This window comes from Eptesicus fuscus, chromosome 7, assembly GCF_027574615.1.
Source record: "Eptesicus fuscus isolate TK198812 chromosome 7, DD_ASM_mEF_20220401, whole genome shotgun sequence".
NCBI classification, from domain to species: Eukaryota; Metazoa; Chordata; class Mammalia; order Chiroptera; family Vespertilionidae; genus Eptesicus; species Eptesicus fuscus.
In genome coordinates this window covers 93,348,023-93,370,446 of record NC_072479.1, presented here as the reverse complement: position 1 = coordinate 93,370,446, position 22,424 = coordinate 93,348,023, and the positions used below count along the sequence as shown (strand labels likewise).

General features: G+C 40.4%; 1 protein-coding gene and 1 non-coding gene across 3 annotated transcripts in view; both read right to left on the bottom strand.

Annotated features, from left to right (window-relative positions):
• The window catches only part of MYBPC1 (myosin binding protein C1), a 93,853-nt gene that overhangs the window by 998 nt on the left and 70,431 nt on the right, over window positions 1-22,424 (bottom strand). The window contains exons 22-31 of one of the 2 annotated variants that reach the window (XM_054719408.1): window positions 21,935-22,069; window positions 20,413-20,421; window positions 18,795-18,851; window positions 17,812-17,979; window positions 15,888-15,976; window positions 12,748-12,943; window positions 11,922-12,061; window positions 7,882-8,041; window positions 6,298-6,434; window positions 4,299-4,485 (exon numbers count right to left, since the gene is read on the bottom strand). In XM_054719408.1, the coding sequence (XP_054575383.1) occupies window positions 4,299-4,485; window positions 6,298-6,434; window positions 7,882-8,041; window positions 11,922-12,061; window positions 12,748-12,943; window positions 15,888-15,976; window positions 17,812-17,979; window positions 18,795-18,851; window positions 20,413-20,421; window positions 21,935-22,069 (1,278 nt within the window). The remainder of the gene's footprint in view (window positions 1-4,298; window positions 4,486-6,297; window positions 6,435-7,881; window positions 8,042-11,921; window positions 12,062-12,747; window positions 12,944-15,887; window positions 15,977-17,811; window positions 17,980-18,794; window positions 18,852-20,412; window positions 20,422-21,934; window positions 22,070-22,424) is intronic. The other variant, XM_054719407.1, reaches the window with a different exon arrangement.
• On the bottom strand, window positions 4,694-4,826 carry LOC114232713 (small nucleolar RNA SNORA66). The gene has a single exon (XR_003618804.2). It is a non-coding gene; the product is annotated as a small nucleolar RNA SNORA66 (small nucleolar RNA).

Below are 22,424 nucleotides of genomic sequence, written 5' to 3'. Positions count from 1 at the left end.
TCTTTTTAATTAAGCACCAAGTTCTGACTCAAACAAATTAGAGAAGAAAAAGGAGATGATTCCTTTAAACTTGGCTACTTATACATTGTCAAGAGTGAAACAAATTGGAAAAAAATTGGTTTTGGTTTGTTAATCTTTACCCAAGGATATTTTTTTGCATTGATACTTTTTTAGAGAGAGTGGAAGCAAGGAGGAGAGACACAGAGAGAAACATTGATGTGAGAGAGACACATCGATTGAGCGCCTCCTGCACACACCCTGACCAGAGCAGGGATCAAGCCTGCAACCAAAATGCGTGCCCTTGACCAGAATCGAACCTGTGACCCTTGAGTCTGAGGGATCACGCTTTAACCACTGAGCCAATCCGGCTAGGGCTCACATTGGAATATTTTGTTAAAAATAGTAAAACCTATCCAATACCTTCTGAAGGTCAGAGAAATACCTACTTATATTTCATACTTACCTTTCATGTTTCTGAATTATATCTAAAAAAATAAAAGTACCCTTCATGAGAGAACCCATGAAACCATACAATTCATAGTCCTTTGGAGAAGTACTTCACTGCTTGCTAATAAATTCATGTCCAGACAAAAACAGCATGCCATATGAACATTCTTAAAGTTCTTTAGTGCAAATTTGGAAAAGTCATTCTCCTTTTAAAAAAAGACTTCAAGTCACATATCGGTAGAAATGATGCCACTTTTGTACATGTCCATTCCTTGATGCAAAGAGTTCAGAATGCTTGGGTATCACTCGTTTTCATCCACATTAAATGCTTTAATTCATGCTCTACCGCATTCATGTCAACAGGAGATTGTTATGCTGAATAAGTACTAGTTGTTAATTTCAAGATACTAAAATACAAATTAAAAACTACAAGTTAGATGTTTTAAATAGTCTATTTTCATTGGACTACATAATGAAAATCATGCCATACTCCACAAGCTCTGTATGACTTATGACAGCATAAGCTTCATATGCCAAATCCATATGAAAGCTTACCTTAGATGATAATACACATTCAAAAATCCTTACTGTGCTACAACTAAGGAAAAGAGAGAGAAAGAGAGAGAGAAAGAGAGAAGTTGTGAGCATTAATAAAGTGCTAAAACCAGAGTTGAGTACGTGTTGGATGAAATTATGGTCGCGATTATGATGAGGTGATTTCATTAATCCTTAGTCATGTGAAAGATGTAGGAACATAGAAGCACATGGAATGAAGGGCAGGGATCCAGTCACTTCAAAAGGATCATTAATATGTAAAACACTTATTAATATGCACAACCACTTTGCCTAAACAGGTGGCAAAGCCAATTGGATTGTACAGTGAATATTTATGGTAAGAGCTTCCAAACCATTAGCTTAAAAAAAAAATCCTACAACATATATATATTGTGTTTTTCAACAAAAGAAAAACATAGATGATGAACAAAGCATTAGTGTACATATATATATGTTGAAATTCTAAAAGGCAAAATTATCAAGTAGATATTAATATCAGACTAGTATATTCTATAATATGTATTCTGAAATGATTCCAAATGTGACTAATCTAAATAAACACAAGGCTTAAACAAACAGTCTAGAAAGTGACTATATGTATAATCTACAAAACTTTTAAGAAACAGCCCTAATTCTTTCTTCCTTTGAAAGCTGACATTACCTCTGGGAATTCAGAGAGCGCATATGATAAACGCAGGCATAGATCTACATCATTAGAGTTTACCTCAAGTTTCGTACCCATCCCCAAAGAACTTCTTAATCCACTCTTCCAAATGGGGGAGAAATCATACATATACTATTGGACTCATTTAATGCTTAATACATTTAATAATGGGGCCTAGAATTTTCTCTCCATTTAAGTTTGTGAGTATATGAAACACTTTTGGTCCCATGAAAATATCTAAAATGTCCAACAGAAAGATGGGTTACTGGTGAATTTTTCATGGGAAAGTCTTAACTATGAAAGTTTCTAAATATTGGATCTGTTTTTATTTGTGACCTTTCCCTATCAAAAATGCTTGGAACACTTTTTCTACAGCTTGGCAATTTAAGAAGGTTCAGTTTTCTGAATTTCAACATGAATCTAAGGAAACCACACTGGAAACTATCTTAAAGGAAGATCGTATCTCTTTACATGTGAAAAATGCAATTATTACAGAAATGTCATTGGTTCCCAGATGTTGATAATCTTACATCTAAAATATGGTATCTTCAAATGCAGCCTTCCGGCTTTATTTATGGGGACCTGTGCTATGGTACTTAGTTTTCTGACAAAACTTTGTTCCTAATTACTTAATAACCTTGAATAATTTGGCCTTCCTAGTTCATGGCATAAACACTGTATGCCATGAGCTGCTAAAAAAATATAATGAGAAGCAAATGAGAAAGTCAAGCTTTACATGCAAAGTGCGATTTCATGTAAGAGGAATGGAACAGGAAGTAGAAATATCCGGTGCGATATGAATTTTTAAAACCTGTTGCTGCCCCTCCAGGAACAGTGGTTCTCCAGGGGAATATACTCCTTGATATATCACTGTAGAATTAGAATATTTGTACCAATATTTATTTGTTCTCAGTTCACATTTTTACAGTTTAACTTGATTCAAGTCACCTATTATCAGATAACAATCTGACGATAAACAACCTTGGCTTTACTTTTAGGACCCAAAACTTTTACCAATATAGTAATTTGCAATTGATATCTTACTATGAACGTATGTACTAGAACACGTTATTTCTATTATTAAATTTAATTATCATACAATTCACTATGCAATTACATAATTAATATATCATCTATATATACATAACATGGTTATCTTTTAGGAAGGACCCCAAATGTTGAACCATTTATGAAATCATTTTATATCATTAGCAACATTCAGTTATTTTCAAAACATGCAGAAGTTGCAATAGGCTTTTGTTTTTATTTTTATTTTTGGATCCTGAAACATAAGTACCAATAGTACCTTGGAATTATTAAGCCTAAGAGTTTAGTAACCAGATGTATCGCAACTGGGACCATAATCTGCATTTAAAGCTAATAAAAACTAAAAAGTAATATTTACCTTTGTAAGCACTATCTCAAGAGTAAGCTTTAAAATTATTCTAAGGATATTATGTTTTAAATTTTTTTCTCTCAGGCAATTATGAATCTATTGTACATATTACCACAGTACTGACAGAATCAGAAGAGAAAGAATAATATATTTTTTAAAAAGTTACAAAAGGAATTTTTTTCAATAAGTTTCTTAACTATTTTATACTAAATTTAGAACTAAAAAACTTTTTTTAACATAAGTATGCTAAGCATTTACTGTTTTTCCAAAAAATAGATGTTATAAGATTATCTTTCTGACTTTTAAATAATAATTTTTTCATTATAGAGATGTAGAGAAAAGACTTTGGCTGTCATAGAAAGGCAAGGTAATACAATACAAATGAGAGAAAAGATATTAGAATCATGTCACCTATTATCTTATGGTGTCCCAAAGTAGGTTTTGATTGCCAAGAAAAAAAATTATATTAATTAAACTTTAATATACAAATTATACTCAATTAATATGAAAACTGATTAAGACGACAGGTTATGCTGAAACTTTTCTACCACATCAATCCTTATATGTTTTCTTAATTTACATTGGTAGAAAACTAGTATAAATAAAATGTATACCTATAAATGGAGGTTCTCTAGTGAGATTTTAAAAGCAACTGGTTAAAATATGCAGATGCTATATTCCACATAAGTAATAGTCTACACCAAATTAGCAAACTTACCCATATGTCTGAAAGTTTCACAAAATAGTAAACTAATTAAAAATAGTGTAAATTTATATCTTTAGATAAGTTTTTGCCGTAGGCTTCTGTTTATAGATGGACTACATCACCAAAATAATACCCTCTTGACTTCATTTATTCTCATCATGCTGTACACATACCAGCATTCCACTGTAATTAATATTTCTTTTGTTAACAAGAATTACAAGAGATAAAGCTAAGTCTACTTAACAAGACAAACAAACTTCACAAATAAATCAAAGGGGGGTAGGGGAGGCTGGGGGAAGTTCAAATGGAAAAAAAGGAGACATATATACTACTATTTGTAATACTTTAAACAATAATAATAATAAAAGAGTGAATGCAAGATGTAAAAATATATTCTCTACCCCAATTCTCTTGCCCCTTCCTCCTCCACCCCAGAACATTTTGGCAAACAATTTGGATTTTGCAGTAAGCACAATAATTAAATGGTTTTCTTTCATTTTATTCTACACCCAAGGTCTTGAATGTCATACCTTTCACCTCCAGTTTGCATTCGACCTCCACTGTCCCAAGGTTATTGACTGCTTTGCAGCAGTAAGTGCCTCCGTCATAGGAGCTGGGCTTGCGGATCTCCAGCGTACAGACCCCTTGGTTGCTGAACATCCTGTATCTTGGGTCATCCACGATAGCAACTTTGTTTTTCATCCAGGTTATTTTGGGCTGAAATTAATATTGAAGTAAATTAAGTCAAAACATATCTGTACTTAGCATATTAACAGGCCATCAAAGCAGTGACAGGATTTTAAAGTGTAGCTTAGAGAGAACACCTCAAAAGAATCCACATCTATTTGAGCAGAGTTTCTCTCAAATTAAACTCTACTTAGTGCTTGGCAAGAGAGCAAATGAGCAGTTCTTCTTTTCTTCTTTACATTGTGCTAGGATGGAATGGGCCACCTCAGTAGCTTCTGAGGCTAATACATTTCTATCACCACAGTCAATTCAGCAAACCTGGTTCCCTTCACTTCTGCAACATCATGCAGAGTTAGTGATCAAGTTTGCACTACATGAACAGTTCTGAAAAAGTAAGCCAGGTTTGTTCACAGGACAGCTCTGGGGCAAACTTCCCAAAAGGTTTCAATTGCATTTCAATTTGATGTACAGGTCCATGAGGTTAACTCATCCAAGAGACTATAGATTGTTGGACATTTTTCAGAGAATTCCCATAAGGTGTCATAACCATCAAATTTCCTCACTTCATTTTCCTGATATCTTTTTCTAATTATTTGTAGGCTACTTATGCCTCCTCACCATTTGATCTGTCCTCTGACATCTGTTTTCATCATCTGGTGGCAATGGATCTTCTCCAACCAGATAATTCAAGATCTACCATAACCTAATCACCCAGGGAGGTGACTCCATTCTCCTTGACCCCTGAACTACATCTAACATCACTGACCTCCCATTCCTTATTCATAGTGTCTTCCCCTTCCTTATGTAAGTGCACAGCCTCCTCATTCCCTCTTCTACCTCTTATATGATTTTGCTTTTTCAGACCTTAGAGATGGCCCCTCTCTTTCTTCTTCACACTGTTCTTTCTTCCTTCCACCTTTCAAGTGGAAGTATTCATTGAGGCTCACTTGGTCCTGGGCTTTTTCCTCATTAGCCTCTTTCCTCAATGGTATTCCTTTCTAATGACTCCAAGGGATGGATTGTACCTCCCATCTGCCCCCATGCCTGGGGACTCCTAAACTGAGGGTCACAGCCTTGGCCTTTGTCTAAGCTCCAGTGAAGTTCTCCTCTGCCTACTGATCATACCTACTTGGAAGAACCAACATGACTTGCAATTAAACACAAATTCAGCCTCTTCCTCCTATCCTCAGTTTGGCTTCTCTCTGACTTTCCTGTTTCTGTTCATAACTTTCCTGTTATGGTACATGTGGAAAAAATACCACTGTTTGCAATTTTTCAAATTCTAGGGCTCCTTCCCTCGGTGCCACCCAGATAAATGTCTCCATGGGCAACATTCATTAATTGGTTGTTCTTTTCAAATGCCAACAACATGAAACCTTCAAACCTTTCTAACTCTCTTCTGTCAGATGTGATTTCTCCCTTCCAAGTACTCAGTACCCTTAATATAGCACACTCTACATTCTGCTTTGCATTATAGTATCATCATTTGTCTTAATCTATTAGAGAAAACTTGATGAATCAATATTTCCACCTAATTTTTCAGGTGAAACAATATTACTTCCATCTCCTCACCTCTCAGTTCTTTTTACAACAGGTGATTCGGTTTTTCCTTAGAATGAATTCCTTATTTAGTAAAGAAATGTAAACATTTTTTACTACTTAAATAGTGTACCTAATTTTCCAACAATACCACCCTCCAACCCCAGGATAAGACACAAACAGCAGTTGGAGGGTCCGTTTGTATTCCTACTTATATTTATACTGTGGCAAATACAAAAGGGAGAGTTTCAGGTTAATTCTTCAATTTAACTAATGTGATTAAAAAACTAACAAACATGGTACCTTGGGATTTCCTCTCACACTGCAGTTCAGAGTGGCATTGTACCCAGCTACAGCGTAGGTGTTGACCAAAGGCTGAGTGAACATGGGCGCCTCTGTGAAATCAAAGTCTTCATACACTGGATTTTTGTAGACTTTACCTTAAAAACAAGCATTAGAAATTCACAAACTGGCCTGAGACTGTATTATTCTTGGCATACTTTACTCGCCAGGAAAACTTCCCTGAACTTAAAAAACAAACAAACATGTAAAAACACAAGTGAACACCACACAGCATTCATTCTGGAGGGTACACATATCCCACAGGGGGGCAGAGTGGTCATCTGACACTGAAACAAATATTGAGAAGAATTTGGTGTCAGAGTATTTTGATCAACAATGCGTTTTACTGTGACAGTGATGAGGAAATGAAATGATAGGCATGGAATTCAGCCTCACCCATTTCATGGGTCTCATGTGTAGGTACTTTGAAGGTGTCTAAGAATAGAAGTAACCCACGCTCCATAAGTCAATATCTACTTTTTCCTATCCTTGTGAATTTAGGCATTTATATAGCTACTGCCCAGAAGTTGGAATGAATTACAGCTACTACCTTTATACTTTTCTTATAACTGTATAGTCTGTCATTAAAAATGCAATAATAATATAATTTTCCTCTAAAAATTTTACTTTTAAATTTATTATTTACTTGGACATTTTTACCATAATTTAAAAATATGTGCTTATAATTTTATTTCCTTTCACCACATTTCTTTTTCTTTCAGTCTCCAGATGTCTAGTTGTGAAATTGTGATTTAAAATAAGAAACATACATTTGGTCTTTATCCCCATTTCTGGCACAGAGCTCCTAAAACCCTTGAAATTTCCTAATCAAGGAGAGTTAAAAGGTGTCTTTTGTTATGTTAATGAGGTAGCATTTGGCGCGCGTGCATACACACACCGCCACCTAGGGACTGCCAAAGGAACCAACTTTGTGATTAGTGGGTTGGAACTTTTAGTCCCACCCCCAGACCTCTAAGGAGGAGAGAGGGGCTGGAGATTTAATCAACCACGGCTGTGTAATGAAGCCTCCCTAAAAACCAAAAAGGACATGTTTGTAGAGCTTCTGGATTGGTGAACACTGGGAGATTCTAGGAGAGTGATGGCGCTCTGAGAGCTTGGAAACTCCATGCCCATTCCCCATCCTTTGCCTTTGCCCCTCTCCCATCTGGATGTTCCTGAGTTACAATCTTTTCTATTAAACCAGTGATACAGTAGATAGCAAGTTTCTCTGAGTTCTGTGAGCTACTCTAGGAAGTTAATCAAACCTGAGGAGGGGGTCATTGGCACCTCTGGTTTACAGCCCATTAGTCAGAAGCACAGGAGACAGCTTGGACTTGCAATTGGCATTTGAAGTGGGAGGTGTGGACATTCTTGTGGGACTGAGCCTGGAACCTGTGGATTCTGATGCTATCTCTGGGTAATGGCAGAATGGAGTGGAATTGTGGGACATCCAGCTGGTGTCTAAGACTTGTTTGGTGTCAGGAAACTCCCCCAAACCTCCACTCACTGGAATTGGGTGAGAGCCCCCTTAATCAGCCCACTCACCATCCTTGGCGATCACAGCACTCTCTTTAGTCATTGTTGCATTTTCACTGAGGCCACACATGTTTTCAGCAAAGACCCGGAAGTAATATTCATTGCCTATGACCAGTTCAGTAATGGTGGCATGGGTTCGGTGATAGTGCTCAATGACAGTGAACCATTCCTGAAGGAAAAACAATTTGAGGAAAATCACCTAAAAATACACAACTAGTCCAACTGTTGATTAGAATAAAATATCAGGGATGTTTCATTCATTAAAGAAAAATAGCACTAATTTTTATCTTGAGAGCAATAACTATGTACATTTAATTTATTTAATACTTTATAATTGATTTATACTTGTATAATTTAATCTTCATTTATACATTAGAATCATATACCCTAGATGTCAACTACTACCTTTATACTTTTCTTATAACTGTACAGTCTGTCATCTATCAATCTACTTGTCTACTTACCTACCTTTTATATAACAAAATGTAATTATAACATTTTATTGCCAACATATCTATTCTGAGATGATGCTAAATCACCAGAGAAAAATTAAAATTGTTCAACAAATTTGCCTAATATTATCAACACAGGTTTTTTTAGGTCTTTGCTCAGATCTCACCTCCTCCCTAACTGTTCAGCTTTCCATTGCTCTACTTAGGCCACACTCTGTCACCTTAACCTGAAGAAGTTTTCTTCACAGCATTTGCTACCTTAAATTATATATTTACTGTTTGACTTGTTTATTCTCTACCCCACCCATCACTGGTGTGAACAAGCCAGGATGTTAAAGACAGATGTTTCTTCTCTCTCCTTGTATCCCTAGTGCCTATCACAATACCTGGCACATAGTAGGTACCTTGCACAAAATAAATGTTTATTAAGTACTATAATGGATGAATGAATGAATGAATAAATGAGAAGCTAAACTTTTTTTTTCTTTTTTTTCCCTTCACCATACCAAAAAATATAGTAGTCTCAATATTTATCCGGCAACCAGTGGAAATTCCCATTGCGTCACATATGTTTGAGACCACTAATTGAGAAAACACGCTTGCTGACAAAAAAGTTCATAAAGGAAAGAATTTTTCTTAACAACTTTTAGGGGCCATATTATATATGTACTTTGCATATTTTAAGACAGCAAACAAATGTATTTATGCCCTTTTTTATATCCAAAGCACTTTATATAAACCTTTATTCCAACATTTGTTATATTGTTTTGTCATTTGTTTTTATGTCTTTCTTCTTGCCTAGACTGAGTGTGCTTAGAAGCTGTCCTTCCCTCCCTCCCTCCCTCTCTCCCTCTCTTCTTTCCTTCCTTCCTTCCTTCCTTCCTTCCTTCCTTCCTTCCTTCCTTCCTTCCTTCCTTCCTTCCTTTCTTCCTTCCTTCCCTCCCTCCCCCTCCCTCTCTCCCTCCCTCCCTCCCTCCCTCCCTCCCTCCTTCCTTCCTTCCTTCCTTCCTTCCTTCCTTCCTTCCTTCCTTCCTTCCTTCCTTCCTTCTTTTTTCTAGCAGCTAGAAGTGTGCTCAACCCATAGTAAATGACTGAATAAATAAATACACAGGTGGGCAAAAGTAGGTTTACAGTTATTCCTATGAAAGATAATACAATAATTAATAAATAATACAAGAATAAACTTTGTGTTCCATGTAATCTCAACTGTAAATCTACTTTTACCTACCCTTGTATGTTGGCACAGATAATGAAAACAATTTTTATGGAAGGTATGAAAGACTATAGGAATTTAAGTGAAGAATAGCATCTGTAGCCACAACAAGGCAATGGTACAGTGATCTCCTGGGAAGTGCACTGGGCAGAGTGAGCATCTTGGGGTCCATAGGTCTGCCCCTGCTGAAATGCAACAGAAACACAGAGGTGTAGGGGTTAGGGATCATCCCCTGTCACCAGGCAGACCTGAGACATATGAAGCATCAGGAAAGTATTGGCTCATCTAAACTTGACTAGGTATCTAAGAAAACAAATATTGAGCAAGTCTGACGGGGATGGAAGAATGGAGGTACCACCTGAAGGAAATGTGGTACCTCTGGATTCACTGCCAGTCTCTAAGCCACAGTCCAGAGGAGAGCCCTCAGTGTTAAGGAAATTCAAGACGTGCAGTACTTCCCTTGCAAAGTCATCCATTGATCCAGCTCTCAAGCTGCCCATGTTTTGCTAAAAGATGTTGCTTTAAATGACAAATCTCATGTTGTCACATAACACCCATTGGGGTGGGGGTGGGGGGAAACATGCTAGAAATAGTTTATGAAAAGGTGGGGCTTAAATGGCCCTTCCCAACTCCCCTCCCTTGTTCTATTATCACTATGTAATTTCATAACCTATGTTCTTACTGCTGTCTACTGGTTTAAATGTTTAAAGACTTCTTATGGGGGTGGGAGGAGATAGAAGATGGTAAAGGGGGGATAAATGGTGATGGAAGGAGACTTTACTCTGGGTGTTGAACACACAATACAATATACAGATGATGTATTATAGAATTGTCCACCTGAAACCTATATAATTTTATCAACCAATGTCATCCCAATAAGTTCAACAGATGTTTTACTCTTCCTATGAGAGTGAAAAATGGCTCTATGCCATGGTATGTCCAAACTTTCATTTAATCCTTCATTCACTTACAGGCAGGTTGCAGTGGATGGATTCAGATTTAGGAAGACCGACACTCTAACATTTAAAATCTATTGATTTCAAGCAAGTCATTTATACTTTCTGAGCCTCAGTTTCCTCATCTATAAAACATGGATAGTAATAATTCATACTCTGAGTTTCTTATTTAAAAAAAATATATATTTTTATTGATTTCAGAGAGGAAGGGAAAGGGACAGAGAGAGAAACATCAATGATGAGAGAGAATCATTGATTGGCTACTTTCTGCATGCCCCCTACTGGGGATCTAGCCCACAGCCTGGGCATGTGCCCTGACTAGGAATTGAACCATGACCTCCTGGTTCATAGGTCAATGCTCAACCACTGAGCCACACTGGCCGGGCTGGGTTTCTTCTTGAACACCCAAGCTCCTTCCTTCCTCAGGACCTTTGCACATGCTGTTCCCTTTAGAGTATTTTTTTTCTAACTAGCAACCATGATATTCAACATTTATTCTACAAGGAGAAAGAGTTGCATGGGTGTAAATCTGTGTCAGAATAGAGTGAGTAAATATTTGTTGAACAAATGAATCTATAAAATTCTGTTAAGCATTGTGTCAGGTGCTTTTATTTTTTATTATTATTACTAGAGGCCCAGTGTGTGAAAACTCATGCACTGGAGGGGGAGTCCCTCAGCCCAGTCTGCCCCCTCTCACAGTCCGGGAGCCCTCAGGGGCGGGAGGTGACCTAGCGATCAGGGGAAGGCGACACCCCCATCACACCTCTGCTGCTGCCACTGCCGGCAGCACAAGCCTCGGCCAGCCCTGGTTACCTGAGCCTCAGGCGGCCCTGGGCAGCTGGGCAGCTGCCATCCAAGGTGCAGGCAAGCCTCAGGCAGGCCCTCGAGGGCTGGGCAGTCACAATTGGCGACTTGTCTATGTCTCAGGCCAGCCCTGGGTGGCTGGGCAGCCACCATCTGAGGCTTGCCTGCGCCTTGGGTCGGCCCTGGGCAGCTGGGGGGCTGAGGGGACTGGGGGACTCTGGAGGCAGATGCTGCATGCCTGCCACCCCAGCAGGGCTGAGGGGACTGGACGCCGCCATCTTGTGGCTGTGGGCGCCGCCATCTTTGTGAGGGTGTGACAGTCAATTAGCATATTCCCTCCTTATTAGATAGTATTATTATTTTTATTATTATTTTAGCTTCATGATAACCAAGCAAAGTAAGTATTCATGAACCTACATGATAGACAGGGAAGATGGAGATCAAAATGATGTCCATGTGCATGTGGTCTTAAGCGGCAATGCTGGGATTCAAGTCTGACTCTTAAGTCAGCTCATCTCTCCATGGCCCCATGGGTTCCTCATGAGAGAGGACCTCCTGCTTCCCCCTTTACTTCTGCTGAAATGTGATTTTGCTGCTGCTGAACCAGAGAAAGCCAGGCCTTACCATGCTCTTCTTGTCAGCCTTCTGGATCGTGTACCCCGTAATGGCCGCATTTCCATCGTCCTTTGGTGGTGTCCATGTTAGGGCCACATTCTCTCCCCAGACATCCTCAATCTTCACAAGTTGGGGTGGACCCGGACGGTCTACAGGATTAATTCACAGCATCACGGGAAGGTCACTTTCCCGCCAACCTACGCGTTGCTTCAGGAGGATATTTTAAAACGTCCCTCCCTCCCTGCATCTCTACCCACATTACTTGTACCATTCTTAAACTTCAGAGAAGTGGAATGCACTCTAGCTAAGCTTATCTGGAAACTTGATTTTCATCTTCCTGGGGGGGAAAAAGGATTTTGAAAAGAAAATTAAAATGAAATCTCAGACCTTATTAATTAGCCCTCCAGGGCAGCCTACTAGTATTGGATCACAAGGCTAGGCTGCCTAATTGGGAACATAAGCTGATACTGGCTGTGTCCAGAATCTACAATGTTTTCTATGCAAGAATTCAACACAGGAAGTAGTTCTATTGTTGGGGAGTTGAGAAACAGAGTACGAGAGGACTGAATTGTAAAGCAATACAGATGTTTTCCACTAAAAAGTATATCCATTAATTTTCTTTAATATAGATGCCCCGTCTCCCATGATTAGTCCTTTTAGTGAAAAATTGTTCGGAAATGCTAACAAACCTTATTAATTTATGTTAAGAAATTTTTTAAAAAGAATTTTATGTAGAGCCTGCCTCACACAAATTGTTGCTTTAGCCTTAATGACAAGGACAATTAGTCCAAATCCTGAGTTGACAGGACGTTCTAGTTCCTTCTTCCAAACCTACCCACGATCTGGATGTCGATCGACGCGCTTTCCACGAATTTCTCCACTTTGACTTCCAGATCGTATTTCCCTGAGTGGCTCCGCTCCGCTTTTCTGATAAATACGATCGTGTCAGTCTCAGAGTTGCGAATGTTGATTTGATTTTTATCAATTTCGGCACCATCCTTCTTCCAAGTTAATTCTGGTCTTGGTTTTCCCTAAAAAGGAAGACAGAGAAAGTAGAGGGGGAGGGAAGTCAGATTGTCTCAATGTTTGTTTTCTTCTACTATTAACAAAAAAATGACAATGTCTTGCCCTGTTCAAGGCAAAGTTGGCAAAGAGCCTGGTGGTAGACAACTACAGCAGCCACAGTAATTCTCGCTGCCTTAGTTATATTCTGCGTACAAGGCACTACATTAGCTACATGAAGTTTATCATTTCCCGCAATCTTCATATCAAGATAGTATCATTGTCCTCATTTTTTGGATAAGGAGTTAAATGACTTGCCCAAGGCCTTGCAGCTAAGGAAGCATTAGAACCAGGTTTTACTGCCGGGTCTTCTCTAGCTCCAAAGCCTGCACAGCACAGCATAATGGCCAAGAGCATGGGCTCTGGGGCCCTGGAGTCTATATTTGGACTCTGATTCTACCACTGAATAGCTGTGTTTCCTTGGGCAAGTTACTTAAACTCTCTGTGCCTCAGTTTCCTAATTTGTGAAACATGAACAAGGACAGTACTGCCTCACAGGTGGTTATAAAGTTCTTTGAAAGCTTCTGTACACTACCTAAGTGTTTTATTAATATCATCTAAATGTGAATGATGATTATCCCACCTTTTATTCCAGCTCATTTCAGACTTGTCTATAATTCTTTTCTTTTTTTTTTTTTTTATAGTTGTTGAAACTATTCTCTCAAAGCAGATTTTGTGCCTAGCCAGAGTGGCTCAGTAGTTGAATGTCGACCTATGAACTGGGAAGTTGTGGTCTGATTCCCAGTCAGGGCACATGCCCGGGTTTCGGGCTCCATCCCCAGTGAGGGATGTACAGGAGGCAGCCAATCAATGGTTTTCTCTCATCATTGATGTGTGTGTGTGTGTTTTTTTCTCTCTCTCTTTCCCTCTACCTTCTTCTCTGAAATCAATCTAAAAACAACAACAACAGACTTTGAGAAATTATAATCTCACTCATGGATATGAGTTTCAGTTTATATCATAAAGAAACTTCCTAGGATTCCTGAGCTCCCAGGCTCACCCCGAAGGTGGAAACCAAATATTCACTCAGTCAGATGAGGCAAAGCCTTCCTACAGCTCCTAGTGCGGCTTATTGATAGGCTATGATAAAGAATGTGACAGCTCCTATTGTGGCTTATTGATAGGCTATGATAAAGAATGTGCCGGCTCCTAGTGCGGCTTATTGACAGGTTATGATAAGGAATGTGAAAGACACACATCAAACCCCCGCCCACAGAGCTGGAAAAATGGCTGGGGTGCTTAGACTTGCACATGGACAGTAGAGAACAATATGGTTAAGATAAGGAAAATCAATTCCAGGTCTTTCCTTAAATGTATGCTCTTAACTACTGGGGGAGGGGGAGGGATTATTGAGTTCTCTAATAACATATAAAGTAAGAAAAGCACTGGATTAAGTGTCAGGAGACATGGACTCTGCTCTTGGTACTGCCATTTACTTGCTGTGTGACCTTGGGCAAGTCACTTAACTTCTCTGACCATCAGTGCCTTCTCTTTTCAAACGAGGATAAAGCAATCTGCCCTTCCTGCCTCACAAGGTATTTTTTCAAATTAAATGAGAAAATGTTTATGAGAACTGTAGAGGTTATACAAACGTGGAGCAGTCTTGTCAGCCCCCTCCTGGCAGCTAAGCAGCCCCTGGGAGGCCATACCTACGAGGTCCCTGTTCTCATGCTCTTTCCTCTCCCAGACCCAGTGACAGAAATGAAACACACAGACCCCCAAGATCTGGGAACTGGGATGAGCCCTAGAGGTAGAAATGATTCAGCAGCTCCAGTCCAGCGCTGGGGCTGGGTCCTGAGTGTTGTCTTGTCCCAACTCCTTCTTTTATGTGAGGCTGTGGAGGAGAGAAGTGGGAGGAACCTTGCCAAGTCATCTCCTTCCCCCTCTACTGTGTTTACACTCACGTCCTCCCTGGCTTTCATTCTGATTTCACACATGGTGTATGTGGAAGGTAACAAGCTGCCTCTTCTAAGGTATGGGCCATTGGCTTGAGTTGACTGTCTTGTTAGCTTGGTTTTCATGAGGCTCTGAGTTTGAACTCTCTCTCTCTCTCTCTCTCTCTCTCTCTCTCTCTCTCTCTCTGTGTCTGTGTGTGTGTGTGTGTGTTTTCAAATGTGCACAGGGACCTACATTCTAAGGCCATGCTGTCTGATATAATAGAACATGTGGCTAGTTAAACTGAAATTAGTTATAATTTAAAAAACTTGAAAATTCCTAGTTGCACATTTCAAGTGTTCAACAGCCACATTTGGCTGCTGGTTACCGTGTTGGAGAGCCCACATATAAATATTTCCTCCATCACAGAAAGTTCCATTAAACAGAGGCAAAAAAAAAAAAAAGTGTCAAATAAGTAAGGGTGTGATGATGCAGTGTGTGTGTGAGACCAAAACTGATTACTGCAGGCAAAGTCTAGTTAATCTTATAAACAACAAATTCTTTCGATGGAGCAATGAGTTAACAATGCTCACATTTTTTCCAGTTAGTGGCATTGAGACATCAAATTTCAGTAAATGTCCTTTATTGGAATTCTGCTTGGTTTGGGGTAATTGTGAGAAGTAATCCCACGTTGTTTTCCTGAGAACTTCACTGCAAATGAAGGTCAGTTTAACAGATGTGTAGGGCCAGAAAGAGTCTCCAAGCATTTCTTGTTTTGGTTTCTCCTCGATGTTTCCTCCCTGCCCCACCAGAGTCCCAGAGCTTCAGGTCTCATTTGTGTCATGCAGAAGGAAAATCTATGACAGTTTTATCCATTTCTCTTTTACAGCAGGAGATCATCACTCCCCAAATCTCTTATTTAGTTTCTCCCTTGCAGAAAATCCTGAGTCCTGATGAACGTCAACACTAGAGCATCTCCCCTGTCTTCTTAAACACCCCAGCATTGAAAGAGAAAATGAGCGAGCCCTGAATTGTTACCTGGAAAGGTATAACCAGGTTGACAGCTTCTCCAACTCTGCGGATATAGGTTTGCTTCAGGTGCCGTGGGATGCGAATCTTTGGAGGCTCTGCGTGAGAGGAGCATAGCACAATTTTGTGATCAGTATAGGGCACTGGAAATAGCCTTATATTAGCATGCTGACATGATGCTCACTGCTCGTCTTTGCAGTAAAACTTAGATGGGCCACCAATAGATAATATAGGGTAACTCTGGTTCCAATTGATTTCTTCCAAGAAATGTTTTAACAGTTTAACACACAAAAAAATTATCCTTAATCTCTTTGATTTTATTGCAACTTCTTATTTTTATTGCCATTATAAGCCTAAAGCAACTTTATAGAAAAACACCAAATTTTCTCTTGGGACCTTGTACATATTTTTCATAGTGTCCAACAGGGAGTATATTCTCCAATGAACAATCCATTAAAGGTCTATAGACACCATTGAGATGATTCTGTTGGCATTTTATAGTAACTTTCTCCCTTGTGCAGATGAAGAAATCAAGGCTCAGAAAGATCAAGTCTCTTACCCAAGACCACATAGCTAATAAATGATGGAAACATTTTTAAGTTTTAGAGAGCTGCCAAGTCCAGGGTGATGGATAACATTTTTCCAAAATTCTAATTTTTGCTGAAAAGCTCATTTTTATTTCATTGACAAGTTGACAACCAATACTGTAAATTGTTTTCCTTGAAGTGACAGGCTCGCGCCATTCATTTTCTAGAAAATGTCTGCCAGGTAACCAAATCTGACAAGACATTGTTTGTCCCATGGTCATTCTTTCAAGGAAAAATGGAATTTCATGAAACAAGTCACTAGTTTAGCCTCTAATTCAGTTGCACGAGGGCTTTTCCTAGAAACAACCATTATACTACAGTACACAGCACAGGGCATCATGCATACTGTGCATTTTATTGTTGCAGAGTATAGGAAAAATAAAAAAGTGTGCTCAGGCACCAAGCTTTAATATTACTAATGATTTTATGCCACATCAAGAACACTCCAGCCCTGACCGGTTTGGCTCAGTGGATAGAGCGTCAGCCTGCAGACTGAAGGGTCCCAGGTTCAATTCCGGTCAAGGGCATGTACCTTGGTTGCGGGCACATCCCCAGCAGGGAGTATGCAGGAGGCAGCTGAATTGATTTTTCTTTCTCATTGATGTTTCTAACTCTCTATCCCTCTCCCTTCCTCTCTGTAAAAAATTCAATAAATATATATATATATATAATATAAAAATATATATATATTTAAAAATAAAAGAACACTCCAAGGCAACACTGGCCCTTTTATTTTAGCTGCAAGTGCATGGTGGGGAGGAAGATAAGAAAGAGTAACAGTTGGTGGCACCGACTTGATCCACACTAAGGCCCCAGCAGTTTTACCCATGAGCACTTTCACAGCATTAGAGCAGATGTCTAACAGCGTGTCCAGATTACCAGTTCTCTCTCTCTCTCAAGTCAATGGTGAAGAACCAGTGAGGCTAACTAACTGGTCCTCATACCAAGTTATAAACCCAGGCTACCCTCCACACTGCCTGAAAAGAGCTGTGTTTTGTTTGTTTTTTTAATTTTAAAATATGTTTTTATTGACTTTAGAGAGAGGGAGAGATAGAAACATCATTGATCAGCTGCGTCCTGCACACCCTCTACTGGAGATGGAGCCTGCAACCCAGGCAATGTGCCCTGACTGGGAATCTAACCAGTGACCTTTTGGTGCATGGGTCAGTGCTTAACCACTGAGCCATACAGGCTGGGCTGTTTTGTTATTTTTAACTCCCAGGAAGCATGAATACAATATCAAAGGAGTGATAACGAAATAGAAAGTTTTGAAGAAGAAAGAGATTTAAGAAATAAAAGCAAGTAATGTAAAAGGGAGGTAACCCGTTGAAAGGCTCACCACCTACCTATGATTTCCTTCACAAGGATGGGCTGAGAGTAGTATTTGGGCTCGCTGGCACCGGCTGCGTTCACCGCCTTCACACGCACAAAGATCTTCGCATCCGTGGGCAGACCCGTGATGGTGAACTTGGTCTTGTCGATCAGATCTGTGTTTGCAACTATCCAGTCCTCAGCTAAAATCCACAAAAGAAAAAGAAGGCAAAGCGGTGTTTAGAGAAACAATAATCTTAACCAGTACAGTCAACTCCAAATTAGTATTTTACTCATAATTGCATCATTTGGCCTGGACTCAGACCACGTGTGTGGCTGGGCATTTTTCATACTTAAATGAAAAATGGCCTATACTGGCTAACGCAAATAACAGGAAGAAGGACAATCAGATTCTGTTATTTCTGGAAAAACCTCTATTCAGGATACTAGGGTCTCTTGCATAATAACTGTTCCAAAGAATTTGGCAGCAGTTGTACAATGAAAGATGTAACCATGATAGCTAGTCATCCATGTACATTAAAGTTCAGAAACACAGGAAAACGTTACTCTTCTGAATGAGAGACAGGATTTTATAGTAACTTTCCAGTCATATGATCTCTCTGGTTTATTACTATCAGATGCTAGTTTATTACTATGAGATGCAAACATGAGGATAGGGAATCTGATCATGCTCCCATTTACGAAGACAATACACACATGCCCATGAAGCGCAGGGGCCGAGACCTCCTAAGGAGTTGGCACAATTCTTCCACCTCAAGCCAGCATCCGGGGCTAATAACTATTCCAGCTTCTGAAAGTTCCTATGCATTATGCCCACAGGACAAAAGAAGGCTTGGATCCCACATTCTGAACTCACTGCCCGCGCCCGCCTCCCTCCATCTCTAAGGACTTCCCTTGTGTGTACGGATGGTGGGTGTACTTCATGCTGGGCTATGGGCATTCCCAGAAACTTTATCATAGAGTAAGAAAGTGTGAAAGCTTTCAGAGAATACTTTACCTGACGACAGATCATATGCAGCCTCCCCATTTTCATCAGACTGTTTTGCTGATGTACCTTTGAGAATCCGTCATTAAAATTAATTAAAGACACCCACTGTCACACCAGAAGACTATGTATCAGTAGTCAGCATTCTCTGTTAGTAAAGTATGCAAAGTATGCAAAGATATTTGTCTTCAGAGCAGTGACGGAAGAGACCAAACACGTTAGGGGGGGCAGGACGGGTTCCTGAGGAGGGGCATGGCCTGCTTTGCTCAGACTGTGGTTTTTGTCCTGTGGCACCGGCCACAGAGAAGAGGAGGAGAAAGGAGCCTGAAGCACCTCCAGCGGTGGGAGCAAGAGTTAGAGAAGAACCAGGCAAGACCCTGAAGAGAAGGGAGGAGCAGGCCCTGGACTCCACAGGGGAGCAGTGCACAGTGGAACAGCCCATCCTTGCTCCTGCCCCAGCCACCCCAGCCTGGGAGGGTCCTCCAAGTTCCCAGGGAATGAAGTGCTCCTGTGATGGGGTTCATGCATCAGTCTGGGAGTGAGGACACTCATAATAAGGCCAACCCTGTCTTACCAGGGCTCTAATTCTCAAAGGAAATGGAAACTGCCCCGGCTGCTGAGGAGGCAGCCCCTGGTTGCCAGGAGAGCAAGCTGTTGGTCAAGAAGACAAGGGAGCCAGCTGGTCTCTGCATTCTGCAAGAGTGGAGGAGATGGTGCTGGCTCACAGGGTGGCCAAGGGCACACCCCGCTGGTTTGGCATGATGACTTTCTGGGTATCGGGACTGCACTGGCCCCCATGGAATTTCTCTACTGTCTTATTCCAACCCTTGTAGGAGTACTAGTATCAGGGAGAAGGAGCAGGAAGCCAGAATATCCTGGTGGCTGGGAGTGTATGTTGATAATAAAAATTACTTAGGACTTTGAAAAAGAGATACATCTTTAAGCCGTGGTTGGTTTGGGAACTACTGTGTTGACATTCTCATAGTCAAGAGACAATTGATGAGCAAGTGAAATCAGGAGGCAGAAAACGTGCACGGAAGAGCAAAGAACTAGTAAAGAAGAAAATTTCAAGAGAAATCGGGACGCAATGGGACCCTAGGGGAACAAAACTAGCTGATCCCTTCACCTTTGAACCACTTTCGCTGAGGGAAGCAAAGAGAAGAAGGAGCGAGAGTGAAGGAAGAAAACAGAGAAGAGTAAAATGCTGCAGGCGTTAAAAAAAAACAAACAAGAGAAAGGCAGAGTCAAAACCAACACACCATCTTATAGAAGGAAGAATTCTCTCACAGAATAAAACCTGACATGTCGAAAAGCATTAAACACTACAGAAAATTAGTCTGGAGGACAACAGCCATTAAAAGAGAATGAAGAATAGGTCAGCCACATGAAAGAAGTAAGAAAAGACTGCAAGAAGAAAGATGTACACGTTCCATAGAAAGCTAATTCCAAAACGTTATGTGGCAAAATATATACATAATAATGACTGTGTACATATATATATGTATAGGCTTATACATATATATCTACACAGACCACACACAAAATCATGTAAAATACACTTCGTTGTATTTTATCTAAGGTGGGCAACATCAAAATGACAGCCATGTATCATTTTGCTGTATCTTCTTACTTTTTAAACCTATCAGAAAGAAAAGAGTAAAGAATTTGCTCCGGGTCATACATATACAAAAGGTTCGTGGTCAGCAGCCACAACACATATAAGATTGGGGAATTCTGGGTGATATAGACAACAGAGTGAAGTGCTCATGATTTTTTGAAATGGTGGGGGGAGGGGAATACAATGGGAATCAACCATATTAAGCTCTCAAGAGTTTATCTGTTGCCCCCCTCCCATACTGGATACCTCTGGGAACGTCCTTAGAATTGTCCCCACTGGTTTTGGTTAGTGGCTTTCTAAGCCCTGGAGAAATAAACCCAGTGCTCTGTGAGCGCAGCGCATGTAAATGGAACTGAGTGTTACCAGGAGGCTTCATCCCCCCTCCCCTTCTTCCCCGCTGACCACCCCTGGCCATTCCCACAGGTGCCCCCATCCAGGGCCAGCGGTTTCTTTCTCAGCAGTTTTCTCTTCATAAGAAGTTTCTTCTCCATCCCGGTGTTGCCTCCTGGGGAGGTGCATTTGTAGTCACGCTCCTGATTTCCCAGGTGTGCTCTGTGGTCTCTCTGTCCTTCACGTGAGACCCAAGTTAAAGTTTGGGGTCCAAAACGTTTTCCTTAAGGCTACCCCTTGGCTCATCCTTTGTGGATATGAATGTGCTTCCCTGAGGGTGGTTTACCTACCATCGTCTAGAATGGAGCCCGAGTCCAGAGGTGGGGCAGTTTGATTCATACATTTTTCAAACCATGACAAGTAGGAAATCAAGAAACATTAGAGGCTTTGAGTGAATTTCACCTCCTTTTTGGTTTTCTTTCGGTACACTCTGGCCTATTTTCTTGTGCCATTTTCCCTTTTTCTATGTGTGTGTGTTTTTTTTTATCAGCAATTGTTTTCCTGTTTCTTTTCTGCTCCTAAATTTGAGTGATCACATGTTTAGGTAGCCAAAGCCCTGAGAGAAGTTACTGCCACATGTGCAATCCATTTGCTACTCCACGTGGGATTTAACGCTGCTTCCTTTAAACACTAACAAGTTGTCCTTAATTCTTCTTCCTTTTGGTTTCCCACTTTAGCAGGCAGGGGATGATCACCAAAGAGCCAAGTATGTAGTCGCTCTTTATTCCCCAGAAAGAGGCAGCTCTTTCGATTGCTGACCTCTGCTCAGTTTAGGGTTGAGAATTTCTAATTCGCTTCATTCTATCTAGACTTTTATTTTGCTTTGGTACAACTTAATTCCACCAATTCAAGAACCGGAAGTCCCTGAACTATTTTCAGCATCCCTTCCCTCCTATATCTTGACTTAGATCAATGGTGCTGCCCCATCGGGCAGCCAAGCTAGGATATTTTTGAGATCTTAATTTGCTAGCCTCGAGTATCAAAGAAGGGCTAAATTTTTATCCATCTTAGAAGGATGACCTTTGGCTTGTCATTTTCACTAGGCAGGAGGTGAGTTCCCAAGAGAGAGAAACCAAAGAAAGGGGGGGGGGGCATATCTCACCTAGTGATGATGGTATTCATTTTAACCACGAGTTGTACTTACTTCCTTCAAGGCAATACTCTAGCACATAGCCATCTAACCCTGCGGCACCGATCTGATCTGGGGGCCGCCACTTCATTGTGACAGTGGTGTCAGTTACATTGTCAACAGCCAGAAGTGTAGGAGGGCTGGTTACAGCTTCAAAGATAAAAGAGACAGAAAAAGAAGAAATTATTAACTGCAGAGGTGTGGCACCAGGAATGGTAATAAAAGGAGCTAGGGTACAAATAAAAATATACACAGAAGACCCACGTCTTAGTAAAATTAAATGAAGACTCCTCAAGCATATGCTGTGTGTAAAGATCCGCTAGACATGGAAACATTTTATTTTATTTAAAAAAATATATTTTTACTAGAGGCCCGATGCACAAAATTCGTGCACTGGGGGGGGGGTTGGCGGGGGGAGGGGTCCCTCATTTTGGCCTGCCCCCTCTCGCAGTCCGGGAGCCCTTGGGAGATGTCCAATTGATGGCTTTAGTGCTGCCATGGAGGA